This window comes from Chaetura pelagica, unplaced genomic scaffold (genome assembly GCF_000747805.2).
Source record: "Chaetura pelagica isolate M959 unplaced genomic scaffold, ChaPel_1.0 scaffold274, whole genome shotgun sequence".
Taxonomy (NCBI): domain Eukaryota; kingdom Metazoa; phylum Chordata; class Aves; order Apodiformes; family Apodidae; genus Chaetura; species Chaetura pelagica.
The window spans coordinates 1093808-1115481 of record NW_009952983.1 but is presented as its reverse complement, the minus strand read 5'-3'; the positions used below and the strand labels follow the sequence as shown (position 1 = coordinate 1115481).

General features: G+C 42.9%; 1 protein-coding gene across 1 annotated transcript in view; it reads left to right on the top strand.

The window, feature by feature from the left end:
* KTN1 (kinectin 1 (kinesin receptor)) overlaps positions 1-21674 on the top strand; it is a 54248-nt gene that overhangs the window by 3020 nt on the left and 29554 nt on the right. The window contains 15 exon segments of the mRNA XM_009996449.1: positions 1798-1965; positions 4189-4319; positions 6364-6480; positions 9264-9404; positions 11373-11479; positions 12952-13084; positions 14105-14192; positions 14509-14675; positions 15322-15390; positions 17040-17077; positions 17673-17763; positions 18076-18144; positions 18872-18909; positions 19027-19117; positions 21417-21485. Of these exon segments, the coding sequence (XP_009994751.1) occupies positions 1798-1965; positions 4189-4319; positions 6364-6480; positions 9264-9404; positions 11373-11479; positions 12952-13084; positions 14105-14192; positions 14509-14675; positions 15322-15390; positions 17040-17077; positions 17673-17763; positions 18076-18144; positions 18872-18909; positions 19027-19117; positions 21417-21485 (1517 nt within the window).

Here is a 21674-nt window from a genome sequence, read left to right as displayed (position 1 = left end):
GAGCGTGACCATGAAGTTCTGTGAGGCCACCTTGTTAGCTTCTCACAGCTCTTCTTTACTGGGACAGCTATGAAGAAGTTGCTGGCTTGTGGACTCTCCTGCAGTAGACAATGTCACTTACTGTTTCCTTTATGCTTTGATCAGGTCTTCACAGTCCAGATCAGTTGTGGGACCTCGTCAGATCAGGGGAGGCTCCCAAGTAGTGTAGGGTTCCTCTACATTATAACAACTGGTAAAACTTTCAAATTATTCCTGAAAGCAACCTACTGATGGGGAACCTAGTGTTTATGATTTGCCTTCTATGCCTATTCTGTGCTTTACCTGATGCACCCCTTGAACTTGCTTGAGGGACCACTTTATGGACCACAAACTTGTCTGTATGTGGCTAATGCTCAAATAAATGTTGGAACCAGCTCAGCTAGTATTGAAGTTAAGCTGTCAGTGTTGCACTGAAATAGCTCATGCATTATTTGAATGTCAGCTGTTTTCTTTTAAAGCCAGCTCTCCGAAATGACAGAGCAAATGTTAGCTGCAGTGGCCATCTGGATAACCTAAGATGGTACTCAGGGGACTTCAGGTGTTACTGACACAGCAAAATGTCTCATTGATATTAAATAGATTTTGAAAGAAGGGGAATAAAATGAGGAGTGGAAGTTAATAAGGAGAGGAAGGGAAGAGATGAGGATGGTAACTGGATTATGTGGTGGATATTTCTGCTAGAGGAGAGCTTTTCACACTTGTGGGCTTGCAGTGTATCTGCATGTGTTTTTGGGCTGCTTAAGTGGAAAGATTCTAGCAGGTGATATAGAAGGTCCAGAAACCTATTTTGCTCCTTAACAGCAGCCAGAATACAAACTTTTTTTCTAACCAGCTCTCTGGCAGCCAGGAATGTATATTTGTCTTACACTGATGTCTGAAACGTTGCATCCCACCCAGTTCCTCTCCTTTCTAGTCTACCTGGTATCTGTTCATTATCCCTTCAGTCTGGGCTGGCTGGGTCAGTGAAAAAGCCTGCTGTCCATGGCTCTGTGTATGATGTCTTACATCCTGTGGGCAGTGTGGACCAGCAGCTCAGGTGCTGGGCAAGCAGCACATCCTGCTCTGTTGCTCTATGCTGTCCCTGGTCTGTCCCTCCTTTCTTCCCTCCACTGCTGTTGTCTCAGCAACACAAACAAAAAAGTTCTTGAGGCAGAGACTGATCCTCATCCACATTTATACTGCTGTGCTGTGGAGACTCGAGGTCAGTCAGTACCTCTGGCTACCTCTCTGAATATTAATGATGCCTAAAGCCTGCTCTGACAGATGAGATGTCTTCATTAAGTGTGGTTCAGTCTGCATGTGGAATAAGCTTGACTGCTGTTCTTACCATGAGCTCTGCCTAAGTGATTCAGTTCACTGGTAAAGTAATCTGGATGAAAAGGCTGGCAAGAAGCTACCAGCTTTTAACAGTATTACATATGCAACCACAAGTGAACCAGTCTCATTGATGCTGTGTGTAACTTTCTCATTAAAATGAAATGAAAGTAAAAATCTAAAGATTCTTTTCTGCCACAGCTTTGGAAATAGAAATTTAATTGAAGGTATTAAATTACTATGCATTAGAGACCTTTTTTAATGAACTTACCTGAAGAGGTTTAATGAGTTAAGCTGTGAAGGTTGGTAGAAAATAGAGTATAACTAACTTCTGAGGTTAGAGATGCTTTAATCCAACTCTCTAATGTGTTATGCACCTCTTCTAAAAATGTTGATGTTAATTATTACAAAGCTTTAACCCGTCCTGTGGACTTCTGATCACAGTTTTGGTGGATGAACCTCTTATTCAAGCAACTACTTACATTCCTCTGATGGACAATTCTGACTCTGGCACTTTGGAAAAGCGAGAAGTGGTTGAAGTAGCAAAACAAAATGTGAATGAAGGGATCCAGAAGAGCAGTGGCAAGAAAGCGAAGAATGAAACTGATAAAGGTAAGGAACTGGTGTTGCAGTCTGTCTCTGGAATAGTCTGCTTGGAAACCTGAACAGGGCAAGCCTGCTGTGCATGTGGGAAGCAGGATTCTCCCTTATTTGCTAGGAAGAAAGGATTTGAGGAGAACATTTGTGGCTGCAGTGCACCATTAGTTCTTGTCTGCGCTCATTTCTCCCCTCTCCTTGGCACTGCTGAAAGGGCTTTGTGCCATCTGAGTCCTTGTAACACTGACTGTAGGCTTTTGTGTCCTCACAGTGAGCCATGGGTGATGGCAGACCACACAGATGCATGTGAGCTAGTTTTACAGGAGATAGTTGAGGCATTGCTGAGAGGGATGGACTCTGGGCCTTGAAGCAGAGGCTGTGGGGAGTCTGTTTGAGCCTGGGAGTGCAGCGTGTATGTCTCTGAGTGAAGCACACAGTTACCTGAAACAAATTGCTGGTGGAGAGAGAGTCTGGTAACTTCCAGCAAGACTTTGAATTTTCCTTTTAAGGCAGTTGGAATTGGTTAGGACATAAGAGATTCCTTCATGCTTTCCTACGGAGGCCTGGAGTGATTGGTGAGCGTTGTGTCCCACCCTGAAACTTTAGCAGAAGCCACTGACCTGGCTCAAACCATACCAAACCTGGTGAGGCATGAGGTGAGACCCTCAGATTTGTGGGCAGCAAGAGAAGAGAAACCATGTGACTGAGCAGTGACCCCCTGCTCAGATTTGTGCAGAGGGATGCCTTTCCCGCATTGTCATCTTGATCATTCCCAGCACTCTTTGAAACTTCTCTTTTTATACTTCTAAAATGCTCACTTGAAAGCTTCCTGGCAACTCTGTGGTATCTGGATAGGATTCCCACTGTCCTGAGGCTCCTCTTCTGCTTCTAGCTCAATGGCTGCATCTCAGTGCCCTGCAGCACCAAAGCCTCTCATGTGCACCCGTCCCTTCTCATTTCCTTTGCGAGCTGTAACCTTCTGTGTGAGCTCCTAATTCTCCTGTGTCAGCTGGGATTTGCCCTCCCAATATAGAAATCTTCCCCTATTCTAACTGTAAGCTTCTTGGGTGCAAGGGCAAGGTCTTCCTGCCTTCAGGGAGCACAGGGCTCAGGCTGCTGTAAATTCCTGGCTGACTGGCCTCTGCTCTCAGGATTTTGGCATATTCCTGGTAACGGCATCATTGATGATGTCAGTGCAGCAGTGATGTGACCTGAAGTATCTGGCCAAAATTTGGCTGGATTTAGGAGTAGGAGACAGTGTGCTAGAATTTCTCAGCATCCTGGACTCCGTTGTTCAGTGACTTGTTTCTGTGCTCAGTGATTTCTCTGAAGGGTTTAGTAACACCAGCATCATCTTGTTCTGCATTAATTTTTCAAACTCTGGAGAGGTTTGGGTTTGATGTGTGCCTTGGTTTTAGTGGCACATTTAGTACCTGTGATGGGAAACCTGGATGATATTCTAGGAGCTTTGGGATACTTCCTGATCCAAGCATCACTTTTAAGCTTTTCCTTTTTTTTTAACCTCGATTCTTTCACATACTTTGTGCCCTGGTGAATACTTGACAGAGATACTGGATGCCTCGGTCTTGTGCTTCCATTTGCTTAAGTTAGGGGGCCACCTAATGACCTATGGACATGCAGCCTGTTCTTTATCAGCAAATGATGAGCATAGTTGAGTTGAATTGTGTTTCCTTGTGTGTGTCTTTAAACACTAATTAATCTTCCTACTGCTGAGCTCCTTCTACAGGAATTAATTTCCAAGTTTAGACTGATGGAATATTTTTCTGGTTTCCACATTGTAATCAGAAATGTGCCAGTTCTTAAATTCATTATATTCTCATTTGCATATTGCTTGTGGAGCCAGGCTGTCCTTTAAATTGAGAGCTCAGTTTGACTGTCACAATACACTAGAAAGGACTCTTCATGTTTATACATTCATGCTAGTTTTCCCCCCCCAAATCTGTGTTATGCTTTTTCTTCTTACTAGCAACACTATAAATGTTACCAACTGTATAAACAATGAGATTTTTTTTTCTGAAACTGTCAGCTGGCAAATTGTTATCAGATTTAAATCAGAGATATGTTATGTTTGCTGAATGTTTGTGACCTTTTGCTTCTTGGCATGTCAGACTGAAATGAAATATAATACATAATGCTCCCCCATAATGCTGTTTTGAGGCAAAATAAATTATTCTGTATAGAATCCAAAGTAAATATAACCTCCCTTTTGTGTTGCAGAGAATGCTGAAGTAAAATTTAAAGACTTTGTGATGACCATGAAGAACATGGTCTTCACTGAAGATGAGGCCCGTTGCATAGTGGAGATGCTAAAGGAGAAATCCAGTGCCATTCATGATGTCTTGCAAAAGGTAAGTGAGTGTGGGTGGAAGGAAGAGAAGATGATTAAAAAAACAGAAATTGCAAGAGGTGCTGTCAAATTAGCTATATCAATGTTCTGTTGTGATTTCTGCATTCTGTCTTTGGAAGGCTTTTTCCAGCTGGTCTGTGCTTGCTTTGCATGCAGAAAGCAGTTGTCAGATGTCTGTGTGCTGCCATCTGCCATCCCCTGGGCTGGCTGATGGCTTTTGACTGCTCATAAAGAGCAGATATAACCATAAAGAATGAGGCATATAAACCAAGACTGCTGGTGGTGCATGTGTGTTGTTGGCACTGGGGAAGGCTTTCTGGTGACTTCTAGGAGTCATCTTTCACAAATGTGTCAGTAGGATAAACCACAGCAGAAAAAAAGAAGCTGCTCTTGCTGTGCACTCCATCAGCTACTCCTGTGTTTTTACCAGTGTCTTCATCTTACAGCTATGTACGTTCTCATCTGCTGATTTCTTAGATAATTTGCATGGGATCACAGGGTATTTCAGATTTGGGGGGAACCTCAGGGGGTTTGCAATCCAACCTCATACTCAAAGCAGGACCAGCTCTGAGGTCAGCCCAGGCTGCTCAAGGCTTTATCCAGTCTCCTTTGAAACCTTCAGGGACTGAGACAGCACAGCCCCTCTGGGCAGCCTGTGCCAATGCTCAGCAGTTCCTTTTGAATTTTTGTAGTAAGACAGTAGTGTGAGTAGTGACCACCAGTATCTTACAAATACCTACTCCTTCCTCCTGTGACTCATTCTGACTGTTTGGTGTCTGTAATGGCCAGTTTGTCACATTTGAAATCTTGCAATTGTGCTCTTCTACAGAATGGAGAACTGGTTGTGTCAGTTCAGTTAAGGCAAGAGAGTAGCAAAATTCGGGTTGGAAGGGACTTCAGGAGGTCATGCAGTCCAGCTGTCTCCTTGAAACAGGGTCAACATTGAATTCAGAGCAAGTTGCTCAGGGATTGGTCCAGCTGAGTCTTGAAAACCTCCAAGGACAGAGACTTTCTAGGCTCTTGGGTCAGTGCTTGAGTGAGAGCCCAGCAGTGGTACACTTGAAATGGTATTCCCTGTTTTATTTGGAACAGTAGCCAGCTTGTTTTCTTTTTTTCATATAAAGGGAGGTTTGGTGTTAAAGCTGAACCTCTAGGATGAAAATGGGTTAATGGGTTTGTATAAAACAAAAAATGTAGGTTTTTGTAGATGGTAATGTGAGTATGTTCTTATTAGTAGCTCATCCAGGACATTGGCAGTGTCTTTTGTACTACGTGTGTGCACCATAACAGTAAAGGAAAACTTCAGACAGATTCAGGGTGCATTTATGGGGCTGACACTTCTTTGCTTCTTCAGTTATCAGACTTCATGAATAAAGTCAGAGTGTGAACATCCAGAAGGTTTGCCCCTTACCCCAGTGGTTTCACGTTTAGGCCTGGTATGCAAGTAGCAGGACCTTGGGGATTATTCCTCTAGTTCAGTTCCCTGTAGTATCCCAAAGTTTTGTGTGTCAGTGTGCCAGCAGAAGTGTAATGATGTCAACTGGAGCCTCTCCTGTGAAGTGAGACCAGATCAGTGTTCCCTTTATCCCTTTGCAGTGAGGTATTTCCAGAGGTTAGGTTTGTTGCATTATGCCTGGTTTGAGGGTGGGTTGGACCAGGTGATCTTGGAAGTCTCTTCCAACCTCAGCTATTTAATGATTTGGCATCTCTGCTTCTTTTCCCCTTCTTTGCCTTAATGGCTGTTCTTTGTTTTCCCCAGTGCCACCACAGCAGCTCTCTTCCCACACAGAAGCACCTTAAAAGCCCATTTATTCTCCTAATTGGTTTCAGTGTGTCTGAAAATGCATTTCCTAGTCTAATGAAACGGGTGCTGCAGGATCATTAGCAGCAGTATTGGGCACTGGTAGTGCCATGTGCCACATGGAGATGGATGATTTGGGGGCAGGAAGGGGTGTTGCTTCCTCTCAAGTTTGCTGTGCTGCTTGCTAGTGTGCTGTGCAGGTACTTGTGGCATGTTTGATCATTTTAATGTCCTTGTGCTGCAGGCTAGCAAGGCTGAGTCGGCTGCAGCTGTGCATCAGCTCCAGGATAAAGAGAAGATGCTGGCTGCAATGAAGGAGGAGGCAGCTGTGGCAAAGGAGCAGTGCAAGCAGCTCACTCAGGTAATCATAAAGAGGTTCAGATACATAGAGGGCTGTGGGAGAGGAGCAGGGGCTTTAGGACTAGCAGGCAGCAAATACTGTTTCCTCAGCTTAGTGTAAATTGAAAGGTGGGTTTTTTTTATATTGTGAAAGCTTAGCAAGACACTGTTGGGTTTTATGATGCTATTAATGTATTGATGCAGTTATTTCCCTGTAGTTTTTCCAGAGACTTCATTTACTGAGACTTTTAAGTCCAGACTGTTTTTCTTTTCAAAAGCTTACTTTAAAAACACTTCCTTCATGGGTATAATACGGTTTTGTGGATGCAAGTACTAAACTCCTTTTTTGCACTGCAGAAAATATTTGATACATATTCTAGTGTTCACTTGCTTGTGTGCTTCTGGGCACAATAATTGCCAGTTTTCTTCAGGAAGGGAGCTACAGAAAGTGTAGAAAGGATACTTAGCCCCTTGATTTGCAGCTCTAATTACTTTAGACTTCCAGGGATGCAGATGCACCACTCTCAGGACTAGTTTATGGAATCTGACTCTTTAATGCAGCTTTCAGAGGAAAGCAGTTAAGTAGAAGAAATAATTAGATTTGGGGTGAATTTGGAGACCTTTGGGAGGGTGGGATTCTAACATTTTGGCTGGTTGGGAAGCATGTGGGCATTAGGCTCAGGAAGGCTGTGTTGTGGGACAAAAGCTGGACACAGAAAGCTGAAATTGGCCCAAAGTTGTGCCAAGGGAGGTTAAGACTAGATAGTAGGAGGAATTTCTTTACCAAAAGAACAGTCAGGCACTGGAATGGGATACCCAAGGAGGTGATGGAGTCACCGTTCCCGGAGATATTAAAAAAATGTGTAGATGTGGCACTTCAGGACTGGCTCTGGTGGGCATGGTGTCTTTTTCTGGGTTAATGGTTGGACTTGGGGATCTTAGAGGTCTTTTCCAACTGTGACAATTCTGTGGTATGGGAGCAGAGTGTCCAGAGGACACAGGAGTTGGGAGCCTTGGCAGATGAGAAGGGAGTGGGTATCATGAGGTCCTGGCAGGGCACGGGTAGGTGTCTATTTGTGGGTGGGATTGAGAGGTTTGGGATAGTCAATATGTAACTGTAGGGAGAAGGACTTGTGTTGGTGGAGAAAAAGGAGATTCAGGCTCAGGATTGCAGAATGGAAGAGGAGATGTATCTGCTGCTGAAGAAGAAGAGGAGATGTATAAAGGAGTCTGGGTGAGGTGGACATTGATGTGGTTGGAGAAAAAAGCATCTACAAAGTGGTGCTTGTGAAGGGAGGGCAGAAGTTTGGAGAAGTAGGAGTCACTGTAGTTTTTTTTGCCTTCTGGGCTGGGGGAGGGAAGGGAGAATGAGAAATAAATGGACATTCCTGGAAGCTGGGAGAAAGTGGGTAAAAGCAAAGTTGCTTCAGTGCTGAAGTGTCAATGTAAAAGAAAAAGCTGAGCTTGACTGACAAAAAGCTCTTATCTTCTAATGAACGTGGTTCTCTGAAAACACTTCTAGAAGCTACAGAGAGATTTTGAGGTGCAGAGAATGTTCCTGCAGGAGTGCTGATAAAGATAACTGGAGAGGAGAAATGAGAGCAAGAGGTGCCTGACCTTGGAGGTATTTGGCAAACCACAAGCTTAGGTGAAAGTTAATCTTTCCAGGATGTCTGGCAATGCCTTGAGAGGGACCACAGATGGATGGTGGAATTGGTGGAGAGGTAGAAGGAAGATGCAGTAGGTATTGGTGCCCTTCTTTTTGCTGCATCTTAGCAGGTGCAAACATCACAGCTTTGTGTCAAGCTGTTTCCACTGTTTGCAGAAGTGACTTCAAATTTGTTTCGCTCAAGTTCCTGAAAGCCTCAGTGAACGTGGGCTTGGGAACTCGTGTCACTTAGTTCATTCGGAGGGAACAGCCTCCTGAAGCTGGTGAGTTGGATCTGAAAGAGAGAATAGCTTTTATTTAAATTAAAATGTGGAAAGAGCTATAATTACTCTGAAGAGATAGAGGGTATTCAGGCTAATAATTCAGAGCACTTAAATTGTGTCAAGGCTCCTTGGCACTGTAAGGAGCTGTGTGCTGTGCTGTGTAGCTGCAGACACCTGAAGCTTTGGTGATACAAATATCTTATTCTGTGATGGGAACTTGCTGGAAGTGGCACTGAATGACTTTGCTTGCTACTGGAAGTGCATTTGTATTGCAGAGGAGCAGCTCTATGGATTTGTCAGGTGTCTGTGTTGAATTACTGGCTAATAAATGATTAAATAGCAATGTGTATTTTCATTGAAAACCATATTATGGCATCATGCTGGTGGGATCCAGGGCTTTTCTGACTGCTGCTGGGTTCTGATAGCTTTTCAGTGTTGGCTTTGCAACCTGCTATTTTTTCTAAATTGCTCTATTGTTTTGCCACAGTTCATTAGCAAAATGGAAGAACACAGGTCAGCTTGTGTTGGAAATCTAAGCTGTGTCCTGTGTGGTGTCTATGGTTTTAATTGTTAGGACTCTCTGACTTGGCCAAACTGGATAGAATATGACTCCAGCTCTTCAGAAGAAAAGTGTTTAAATTGGCAAACCTCATCTTAATAAATGAAATAATTCTGATCCTAAATCCTCATAAAGGTGCTGGCAGTTGGGTCAGGCCTCGCACTCTTAATTTCTCCGAGCGAAGATGGACACTGACTCTGGTTTTGATGCACACTTGCTGTATTTTTAGTTATCTTTAAACACTTGACTGTTGGACTCTAGAAGGGAGCAGGAGATGACTTCTTTCCCTTTTTCCTTTCACTTTCCCACCCCAGGAGCTGGTTGCAGAGAAGGAGAGGAATGGTTTGCTTACAGCCAAAATGCGGGAGCGCATCAACACGCTGGAAAAGGAGCATGGCACTTTCCAGAGTAAAATACATGTTAGCTACCAGGAATCTCAGCAGATGAAGATAAAGGTAAATTCTTTACCAAAACTGGTTTGAGTTGTTCATGCACAAGCAGGTCGGTGCTGAGAAATTGCTGCTTCAGCCAGGTAGCAGCATTTGTTTGCTCACAGGAATTGAGTCTTGAATGCAGGGTGCTGGTAGCAGAACACATCTGTGTGAGGATCGGAAACTTGGTGGCAGTTTTCTGACTTAAAAGAAAGACAAGGTGTTCTCTCAGGCAACGTGCATAGCCAATATAAAAGACCATTGCTAACTAGGCAGCTGGTTTCTGAACTAGTTACTTTTCCTTCCTGATGTTTTGCTGAAATGCTAGTCAATTAAAGTGTAAAATCTAATTTAAATGCTCAGCTTAGGAGAGCCACTAATGCTGATGATCATTTACCAGCTGATAAATCTCATTTTTTAAATTGCAGTACAGAGTGACAACACAGCATAATATAGAAGAAATATCATTGCCTGGGAAGGTGCTTTGCTGAGAATATTTGAAGGGCTGACACTTGCTTTTTAAGTCTCTTGCTACTCTGTCTTGAAGGTGTATTATAATGGAGTGACCTCAGAAGAGTTTGTTTCAGATTAAGAAGTGTAGTTTTTCTAAGAAAAGGGGTCCCTTTTATGCTAACTTGACTGGTGCTTAGATTTTACCTGCTAGTGATTTTTTTGCTATATAAACGTCAGCATCAAGCCCCATATGTGAACTTCCCAGCTGTAATACTGTATCATCTGTCTTGGCACTTTAGAGGATAGCATCTGTGCAGTTTGGGGGCAGAGACAACTTCCTTTGAACCTAAACAGAGAGCTGCACACCGAGAGGCTCTCACTTCTGGCTGGAGAGGTTGAAGGAGATGTGGTTAGGACTTGGGTGGCTTTTGCAAACGCTGCTGTCCCAGGGAAAGCTGTAGAGAGGATGTGCTGAGGAACCCGTGCTCTGGTTCTGCTCCCCCTGCTGATGTGCTGTAGCTTTGCAGAGAAGCCGAAACATTATCCAAACTTCCAGTTACCTGGGGTTTGTGCCCCTGCTGCTGTTTGAATCTTTGGATATCTGTTGGCTTTAAAAAAAGGGGGACAGACATCAGAAAAGAATAATATCCAAGGATATTACGTGTGTTGGTGCCAAGGTGTCTGCCCTACCAGAGACTGCCATCTCCTGCTGTGGCTGTTACACAAACAGTTGTTTTTTGTTTTTTTTTAATACACAAAATCCTCTTTGGTGAATTAGGCATTTGATGAAACTGGGTCTTGGAAATGGTATCAGCCATATCTACAAGAAAAAGTATTATAGTTGTATGTACTTGAGGATTTTCAAAGCAGACTGCTGGACTGGAAGACTTTTGTCTGCATAGGCAGAGTAATTTTTTTTCTTTTAATTTTGTCTTTTATTGTTTGTTTTATTCTGAAGCACCTTTGGGTTATCAGGACTTCTTTCTACCTCAGTTCAGGACTGTGTTGAAAATGCAATCAAAGCAATTTATTGCCTAAATAAAGGATCTGTTTCATTATCTTCAGGATATTAGATGAGAACAGCCTTTTGCAGTTTGTGTATAGTCTGTTTATTAGTTATTTTATACTTTTTCTGCTTTGTTTAAGGGCTTTGTAAACTTCTCATGTTAATTCATGGTGCATTTGTTTTATTTCTCTTTGGAAAAGTAATTTATTGACAAATATCTAAAGTTAGACAGCTGAGCAACAGGTATCCTGAGTACTACTTGTGTACTAGTTGGAAGTAACTTGCTTTGCACAGGTTGGTACACTGGTATAAAAAGAAACTGGTGCTTTTATTGGAGCAAGAGGGTCTGAGCTGCACAATTTAATTGAAGAGCTGGTGTGTGAGAGAGGAGGTAAAGCTGCCCTCTGCCAAAAAATCCAGTTAGTTTTATTTACTTAGGCTATGGTGGTATCTACTGTTATAAGTTAATGGGGTTTTATTTCTCCCTAGTTCAATCCTTTTTAGAATTGATCTTTTTTTTTTCTCTCCATCAGTTCCAGCAACTCCGTGAGCAGATGGAGGCAGAAATAAGCCACCTGAAGCAGGAAAATGGTATCCTGAGAGATGCTGTCAGTACCTCTACCAATCAAATGGAGAGCAAGTATGTTAGCAGCTACTCCCTGCTCTGGGTGTTTTTAAGCCTTCCCTGAAGAGTTGTTCTGGCTTCTGCTCCTTTTGTTTCCATCTCCTTGGTTGTCTCTGAATTTATTTAAAGAGCACAGTTCTTGGGCTAGGGAGGTAGCTGCTGGTATTTGCATTGCAACAAGGCTTTCAAAACTGAGTGGGTGCTGAGGCTTTAATAGGAAGAAGTGCACAAGTGGTTTTTGCAGGGTGTGTATCCTCTCCCCTGGGGCTTGAGGAGAGGTGCTGGTCTCCTGGGAGAACAACAGCTTGAAACTTATAAATGAGTCTGGCAATAAAGAAAACATCTTGACACCTCACAGTTAATGGTGCTGCTGGGGTGGCACTGGGATTCAGCTGCTGGTGTTGTGCAAATGACACAAAAAGGCATCTCAAGGTTTTGTCTTTTGAGAGTTGTGACTTAAGCTGTCCCTGAGCTGGTGGAGAGGATGGTACCTGTTGTAGTAAAAGCCCAGTGCTCTGGTAAGGAGTATAGATGGATTTATGCCAATGGGCTGCTGCCTATAGAAAGGAAAACCAACACTTCATATGCTTTCAGATATTTGATTTCTTATTGTTGGAGACTAGAATGTCAAAACCACTGTCAGGATATAGAAAGAGCTTCCTTTCTGGGCTGTGATTCAGATACTGCTTCTGTGTGGACCCTTCTGTTAACAGCTTCTGCACTGCCAAGCACATCTCAGCAGAGGTGCCTTCTGCTCCCTGCACATATCTTGCTGAGTCAGGTTGATATGATGGGCACTAGCAGGGCACTGGTACCCTGATTTTAGGTGTCCTGCTTGTAGCAATGAAGCCTCATTATCTCTAAGACAGTTGCCTAAATGAAGGATTTTTCAAGGTAAACTTAAGATAAAAATAAAATGCTTTTTATTTGCTTAGACACAAAGGGGAGCCTTTTAAAATTCTTCCCTTAGGCTATACAAGTGCATCTTCTCTCTCTAGGTGAGGGAGTGCATCAGATACCTTAAGTTAATAGATAAGGCCATGCAGCAATGTTTAGTTTGAAGAGATGCCTGCAGGTAGTAGTCCAGGAGGAGCAGTCTTGAGTAAGTCTGAGATCAATGTTCCTTTATGGGAATAGGAAAAAAATATGAATTTTGACATGACCTTTCCTTATGCTGAGCCTCTTCATTCTGTATAAGGCTGTCCAAATGATGTTCATCAGCATGCAGACATTGTAAAGGAACTGATGCTGATGGCTTGTTGATGACCTTTGGTTTCTGACTGGGTTGTTGCTGCTGTGCTGTTGGCCAAGAGCACCTGACCCTCATCCCTTGCCTGGGATGAAACAGTGTGGGGAGGAAAAAAAACCCAACAACCCAGCTGGGACAGCTCTCTGGCTGCAAATACAGGGCTTACTGTTGATATTTGAGTAGCTGTTGTCACGGCCTGTGCTTCTTGTCAAAAAGCTGTGAAAATGTTTATTTTTAGGCAGTCGGCTGAGCTGAACAAACTGCGCCAGGATTGTGCGAGGCTGGTGAATGAGCTGGGGGAGAAGAGCAGTAAACTGCAGCAAGAGGAGCTCCAGAAGAAGAATGCAGAGCAGGCAGTTGCTCAGCTAAAGGTGACTTGGGTTTTCTCTGCCTGTCGAGTTCTGCTTAAGGCTTTATTGGAGCCAAGTTCTGAATTGGGCAGGATGCAAGTAAAGTGTGTGGAATTGCTTTAGCTGTTTCCCTGGCCCCTAAATCTGTCATCTTTGTATGTGCAAGTATCTGTTTTCAGATAGGTTGAGGGGTTTATTTAGTGTTTTTGTTCAATACTCTGGTTTCTGAGTGGTTACAAACCTCCTTATGAAGTGAAACTTAACCTTTCTGATAGATACCTTTAAAAAGCTTAGCTGGTGATGTTGATCTTTCCTTTCTATGAGTGTACAATTCCAACAGTATTTTATACCTAGGAGCCATTCCTCCAGATGGGATTATCCTTGTGTGATTTTTTTTTTTATTTCACACTATATGCCTTTGTGTTAATGTATGTTTAATTATTTTAAAATACACTTTTTAAAGAGTTAAGATGTAAACTGGCTTGTTTCTGGATTGCATCTCTTTTCTTTTCCTTGTAAGAAAAGGACTCTTGTAATAACTTTTTTAGAAGAGGAACTTAGTGTTTTCAAGTGAGAATGCCAATCCAGACTTCATTACTTTTTTCATATTTGCAATTAAGTCTTAGTTACCAGAAGTTCTCCCTGCCTCTAGCCCTTGTGGGTGAAGAGTTGATATCTAGAGTTGAGACATGTTTTAATTACTAGATGCAGATTTATGTGATGCGTGGCTAGTCTGCCTTCTGGTGTTAATTCTGATCTTGCAGGGCAAAAATGCTACACTTTTATATTACAGAAGCCATCCTGTTAAGAGCCTGTAACAAAATTCTGCTCACAATTTGCATTTCAAATTAATAGGCTAAAGTACTCTAGGAGGAGGATTACAGGGCACTCTGTCTCTCTGATGTGCCCTAATGGAAACAAGAAACAATTTGACTTCATTGCCATATGTTTTGGGAATAGCACCAGAGAGATGCACTCTGAATGTTTCAAAACAAATTAAAGCTTAGACTTCTTTTCATCCACTCTCTCTTCAATGTGAAGGTCCAGCAGCAGGAAGCAGAGAGAAGATGGGAAGAAATCCAGGCTTATCTCAGGAAAAGAACAGCTGAACACGAAGCAGCACAGCAAGGCATGTATCACAGAATTCCCACGTAAGACGATTCCCAAGTAATGCTTCCTGCAGAGATTTGGCTGTTGCCATTTGTAACAAAAGGGCATTACGGAGTAAATGGCTTCAATAAAGCTCAGGTGAAGTCAGAACTGCTTCAGCACCCTGGGGAAATGGTTTGTGGGGATTCCAGCTAGTTTGAATGCTGATGAGAGAGCTGAACCTTGGCTTGCTGGGAATGAGGCTTCTAATCAGCCTCCCTGTTTGCAGTGAAAATGATTTTCCCCAAAGTTAAATATTTTACTTCTGAAATAAAACCCTGACGTTTCTGCTACAGATGTGCAGAATAAGCTTGTGGCCAAAGACAATGAAATCCAGAGCTTGCACAGTAAACTTACTGATACAATGGTGTCAAAACAGCAGCTGGAGCAGAGGATGTTGCAGTTAATGGAGGCTGAGCAAAAGAGAGCTACTGCGGAGGACTCCATGCAGATGCGGGTGCAGGTAGTATTGCTCAAAGGTCTTAAGGTTTTGGCTTCTTTCCTCCCACTTTGTGGCTATGGAAACACAGCAATAGCCTTGAAATGCTGCTTTAGTAAAGCTTTTTCTCACTGAAGAAAGGATGGGAAAAGTCTCTGCTAGCCTATCATTTGGCAGCTTATGAAGCAAGACCTTGTGCGTGGTGCTCTGAGGAGGTCTGGGGCCATCTCAGACCTGAGAATCACGCTGGGCAAGCCAGGGAAATGTGCTGACCCATGCAATTTCCCAGGCTGTGAAATGATGGTAGAGTCTGGGGAACACCCTGGAAGAGCAGCCACATACCTTTGTTTGTGTGAGCTCTTCTGGAGTGATCTCTCTTCTCCTGGCATCAAGTGGTGAGAGGCAGTGTGGTCATAGCTCTTGAGGGCTTCAGGGAAACCAAAGGTGTTTAGTGGGGCAGGGTATATGTTTCTCTTTATACAAAACAGGTCCTTATGCTTCCACTCAAACTGGTTGATCTTAGTGAGGAGAAAAATAGTGTCTTTGAAAGTGTCTGATATGTAAATGCTAAACTGTTTTCACTAACATAATCATGGCTAAGAGCTAATCCTAGCAAAAATTGACTAGCTGCAGATCTCAGCCTGCTTTTCTTTCTGTGCTCTCTTACAAGGATCTGATAGAGCAGAATGATGCTTTGAATGCTCAGCTTCAGAAGTTTCATTCACAAATGGCAGCCCAGGTACAGCATGTTCTCAGACTTCCTTTTGTAGTCATCAATTGTGAACTTTTAATGAAAGTCAGATTTTTTTTGGTAACTAGATATGAGAGATCTGTAATGCTGAAAGCAAAGACTTGTTAGCATCCTCATTTCTCATGTTTCTCAAACTGGTTTAAAACTAAAGATTCTGTCCTTTTTAGGGGAAATATCCACTTATTTCCTCCTCTACTGGCTTTCATTTTTCAAATCAAAGGGTAGAATACCTTTTTGAATGTTTGTTTCCTGTAGCTTTGCATGTTTATGATTCTCTCTTGTGGTCCTTTGGTCTTTTTGCAGTCCAGTGATCTGCCTGATCATGGTTTTCCCTTGTGTATCAGATTGAGAAACAGTGTCTTATGATGGCTCCCATGTAAAGCTGTTTGTTCCTTCTAGAGGTGATTTCTGTGCAGAAAAAAAAAACCACACAAAAAACCACTGAACTTGCACAACACTTTTCTCAGTTCTTTTAATCTCTACAATTTTAGTTTGACTAGTTGCTTTGAGAAATTATTGCTGTTGTGAACACTGTGGAAAACCTCAGTCACTGAAGTTGCTTCCATGTGGGCTAGGTCCCAGAAATAGGCTCAGAGATTGGATATTCTTCCCATGTAGTTGGGTGCTGAGTTCTTTTAATCCTGGACTTGCTTGATGTAGTTTGATAAAGTTCAACATCAGACTAAAAATGTGTTGTCTGGCTTCTCTTGTGTTGTAACCTTTTGGGTGGGGAGGGTAGCAAAGAAAGAGGCACTTTGCATTTACATCAGCTTCATGGCCTCCTCCTCTCACCCCTGGTCCTTTAAAAGGACTTTGAAAATGAATCCCTAGGTTTGTTTGCAGACTGGGTACTGCTCTGGGCATCAGAGTTGGTGAAAATGTTTTGGTCATTAAAAACAGACCCTCTGGGACTGGAACTTTTTGTTCCCTCTTATTTTTTTTCTCTCTGATGCTGTTCTCCTATGGTATGATCCAGATAAGGCCAGAACAGGAATTGTTGTAGAGTCCCATGGGCACAAGCTCCGTGAGAACCAGGATTTTGGGAAGAGGGTAAGGCTGGATAAGGAGAACCATGTATCTGAAGCACAAATGAACATGGAAGTTCTGTCACAGCTGCCACCAAACTGGATATGAAACAGTCTGCACAGGTCCTTTGATACCTCAATAACCAGTGTGAGGGGTTTCTCCTGCCCTGTTGTAGGTGACCACGTAGGAATAGGCTTTTTCCAAGGGAAAAAAATGCCCCTTGCAGATTTAATGCTGCTCTTTCTGTTCCTAACACGAGTCCTGATGCACTGTCCAGGGTTTTCTTCCCTTAGATTTGAGTGGTTTGTCAGCAGAATGTCCTGTAAAGCACTTAATTCTTGGGAAACAAGTGCTTGTCATCCCCATAGCTTGTTTGAATCTGATGAAGGACAGTTTCATTTTTTCCCTTCATGTTGCCTTCGGCCAAAGGGGAAGGACCATTAGCATGTACTGGTATTCCTTCAGTATTCCTTAGGCAGGAAATAGTTGGAAGCATCCTGTGCCAGTTTAACTAGACAAATCTTACAAATGCTATTCCTGGCTCACTCTAGACGATCATTCTTTGACTTGCTTTACTTTCAGCTGTTGTTTTTTTTTTTTCCCTTCTGCAGACCTCAGCTTCAGTCCTGGCAGAAGAACTACACAAAGTGTGAGCATTCATTTCCTGTGGTATTTGGGAGGTGTTACTGGCTTGGCAGGCATGCCACCTTCCCTCCATACACGTGCAGGGTGTGTGGGGGGTACGGGTGAAGGAAATGTCACCGTCTCTGCTTTTAATTTCTCACTGTAGGGTTGACATGGGAGCTGGGAAACCACTCCCTTCAGATTTTCCTTCCATGTCTGGCCTCAGGTTTGGAGCCTGTTGTACATGCTCTATGTGCTGCACAGAGAGTCTCCCCTCCTCTTTCCCTCTGGCTGTCTGCAGGGATCAGTGCAGGAATGTGCGTGACTGTGAGGATTGTTAATATTTGGGTTGTGTGGTTGTGCCAGGAGATTGGTCCCTTTGGGAGATGGGGGAGTTGTTGTGTTTCAGAGCTAGAGAATGTCTCATAAATTTTTGGCAAACAAGCAGCATTTAAAATGGATACAAAAGCTTTTGGACTCAAACAGTACTGTCAGCAGGATTTGGAGTAGGAGCTGGGCTTAAGGGCCAACATGTATTTGGTGTTTAGTCTGGTGCTTCGTGTGCCACTTTTATCCAAGCCCTTTGAGTTCTCATGTGCCATAATTTCTCATTTCTGCAGGATTGCAGAAAAGGACAAACAGATAAAGCAGATGGAGGACTCATTAGGCAATGAACATGCCAACTTAACCAGCAAGGAGGAAGAGCTCAAGGTATAATAAAAGCATGTGGAAGTGCCAGCTGATACAGGGAGGAGGTTCATTGGCTGTGTGTTCAAAATAAAGCCCATGAGGCTGCTGCCTTTGGGTTTAGAAACAGCTCTTTCAGCTACAGCTCTGCTGATTTTGTTTGTCTAGGCCAATGCTTGATGCTGAGAAGCTGTTGATAAGAAAGCTTGAGGTTTTTTCTTGCTGTTACCTCTAGAGTCCTTCAAAAAGTGACCTTAAATACTTTGCACTGGAGAATGAGCTGACCTGAAACAGTCTCTATGCAAAGCGCAACTGTCTTCCTTTTTCTCCTTTCAGGTCTTACAGAATATGAACCTATCGCTGAAATCAGAAGTACAGAAATTACAGGCTCTGACAAATGAACAGGTAAGGTAATTGTTTCATTAAATATTTAATGTTACTTTCTTCCCACTGCCTGCTCTGCCATAAATGCAACTGCAGATCCCTTGGCTTTCAGCGAGCCGCCCTTAAGCGCATTAAAGGTGTGAGGCTGCTGAATCCGGCTAATATGTGATTCCCTGGAGTTCTTCATAGCTGGTGGGAGGCTTCTTGCCCTTCCTTCAGCAGCAGCATCTTTCTTACTGGGATGCCCAAGTTACTGAAGCAGTTTGCTTGGTTGGTTTAGATTTGTGGGCATGTGGAGTGCAGGCCACTTCACAGGCGTGCTGGGATATGCAGTCCTGCATATCCATAAACATCCCTCTACAAACCCCCAAAGCACACAAAATCCCCCACCTACTTACCTAAGGAACCTACCTAATCAGGTATCTTTTTAGAACCAAACAAAATATTGTCCCTCTGCTGCTGTGTGACCTGTTTATGAGAGAGGTGGAAATGAAGTGTTTCATTAGAGATAATCCTGATTGTCAAACAAACCTCTTAAAGATCTTTCTCTTTGTGTAATTACATGCTTGCCTGGTATTTATTGGTGTTTTAAAAGTGCATGAAGACAAGCTTACCCCTTTCCCTCTTGCTGGAGAGTCACGTGCTGAGAGGCCAAATGACTTGTTCTGGCTTTTTAATATTGTGGAATGAAAGGTTGATTGAATCATGTGATGTATCCTAAGTCCGTGTTAATCCTCTTTATATCTAGGCTGCTGCTGCACATGAGCTGGAAAGGATGCAGAAAAGGTAAATAGCTCTGGGGTTTGATAAACAATGTTTGCCAGTCTTTTATGTCCTTTTGAATTGGTGCTTTTTGTAAGACTTGGATGAGGAAACCCATTTAACTGTTGTGCTGTGTCTCAGCATCCACATCAAAGATGACAAAATAAGAACTCTTGAAGATCAGCTGCGAGAAGAACTTGCTCAGATTTCAAATACGAAAGAAGAATTCAAGGTAAGAACACAGACTAGTTATTATTTGGCTTATTTACAGTAAATGTTCCAGGCTTTGAAGATTGTAGAGCAGTTCGTACAATTGAATGTTGATTTGTAAAATAGAACTGGCTTTTGGGTGTTGAGGTAAATGACAGTGTTCTGTTTGCTGAGGCAAGAGCAATGTGAGCTGTCACAGGAGCAGCAACAGACTGTGCAGCAGAGTAAGAGGTGGGGTAACAAGTTGGTGCAGTGTCTGCAGCTGTGAAGAGTAAGGTCTTAGAAATCCAGAAAAGGAGGTTGTTTAGTAGACGCTGTTGCAGTTTTCCTGCATTCCACCTTCTAATAGAACTTTCAAGGCATTGTTGTGAGCCTTTGGTTAGATTATCATGTTGTCATGTCTTTTTTTTTTTTTTTTTACATCTACCTTGGCAGAAAAAAGGCTTAATTTGTCTCTGTATTTCAAATTGTTTCTCACAAGGCTGCAGCTAAATTGCCAAAGCTTTTCTGACATCTGGGGTCTGCACAGCTATGCTGGTACTTGTTTCTGGGTGGTGTGCACAGAGAGCAACTTAACTCCTTCTTGCCCTCTGCCACTTTAGGCTCTTTCTTTTGAACTTGAGCTGTTAGAAATAGATCTGCTTCCTGAGAAATGTGATGACTCCATCTATTTAACTCCTTTAGAGCCCCTGTGAGGTGCTGCTGCTCTTCTGATGTTTCTGGTGAAAAGTCACTCACTCTGAGTCTTGCAATGTCCAGTTGGTAGGTTTGCTAGTGAGGAACAGAGGGTTGTGGGCAGAGGCAGCATCCTTTTATAAAGGAAGCCGTACCTCATGAGTCTCCTGGTGCTCTTGGGAGACATTAGCAAGCAGGTAGTAAACTTGATCTGTGTATTAAAGTGGCAATTTTTAAAGAGGTTTTGATGAGAGTCCCTTGCAAGGCTCCCTAGTTTCTCTAAGCTGTCAGAGAATAAGAGGGAAGACATTTGCTCAATGAATAAGAAACAAAGTGCAGCTTCAGTTGCTTTTTGTAATAAAGCCCTTGACTGAATCTTCAGTGAAGTGTGTGCTGAGTAATGGCTGCATAAATTGTCTGGAAAGGGAAGTGGGAAGAGGTGGCAGGCTTGAGTAAGTTGGCAAGCTTCAACTTGGTGACAGTCTCGGGGCTTTCAGTGTGGTGGAGCCTTCTAAAATGGCAGGTGAAGTGGTGAAAATGCATATGTGGAGGAATAATCTGAACTTCCTTCAGTGTGATGGTTTCTGTAGTAGCTGCTTCCCAGGAAAAAGGCCTTTTAAGGACATTGTGGATGGTTATGTGCTGAAATGAACTCAATGCTAAGTGACAGCAAAATCATCTGGAGGCAGTTCTGGTAGTTCTGGGGAAGTGAAGAGAGATCTGAATGCAGCTCATCATAGTGATGCTGTGGAAATCCATAGTGTGCTCTCAGAAGGAATATTATGTGCCCTTTCTCCTGTCTTTAATCCCAACCATAAGCCAGACAAGCTCTGATTTCAATGCTTCCACCTGAGGAAAAGCTGCTTTTTCCCCTGTGTATGTGAAACTGGGAAAAAGCAGGTTCAAAACAGAGCATTTCTTTTAATCCTTGCTGTTTCTGTCCCTGCTGCTTGTGTTGTTCCTGTAGGGCTTCAGGTCTGAAGCATAGATCATGTGCCCTGCTTTTTAGTTTTGTAAAGCACCAAGCAAGTCTTTAAAAACACTTTGTAAAGCAAAATAACAATAATAAAGGAGGACTTAAAAATGCATGTGAGGAACACAGGCAGCTTGTCTGTTAAGGGCTGCTCTGTGTGTTGTGTGGAACAGAAAAGCTGGAGTGGATGCAAGCTCTGTGGTCTGGCTGTTTGTCTTCCCCCATTCACCTTTTTCCAGCCTGCTGTTGGATCAAAGTGGGGGAGCTTTGCAAACCTCTGGTTCCTTGTTCTGCATCCTCAGTGTAAAGGCAGCTGAAAAGAGCTAGAGAGGTGATCCCTGACCACTTGCTTTGTCAAATAAATGTATTGTAAAAGGCAGCTATAAAATCGTGACATGATGCTGATACTGCTTTAGGAGGAAAATGCAGTTTCACTAGCCTCTCACACTTGGTCCTGTCTGATCCTCTGCCAGGGAATAAAGATGGTAACAGCTGAATTTCTCATGGGAACAGAAGGACAAATGTATTAATACAGAAGGGAAAGGACTCTTTGTAGCTTCCAAAGAACTCTGTAGTAACTTCTGTGCTGTTTAATTACCTCATTGCCAACATGAAAATGCTGTAGTTGGGATTTGCAGTTCTGGACTGATGCAATGTTTAAATTTTCTTCCAGATTCTCAAAGATCAAAACTCGACTCTGCAAGCTGAGGTTCAGAAGTTGCAGACTGTCTTGTCTGAGCAGGTATAGCTGGTGTTTGCTGAGGATGTATCAAGTATCTGCTGTTATTTTGCATTGAGTATTTTTTTCTTAAGCTGGTCCTAGGCTGAGCTCGTTGGTATCAAAGACTGTTGCTTTTTAGGCATTTTCTCCTCTATGAAAGTTTCAAGTAAGGCAGTTGTCCTCCAGTCCTAGTCAAGACTGTCCAACAAA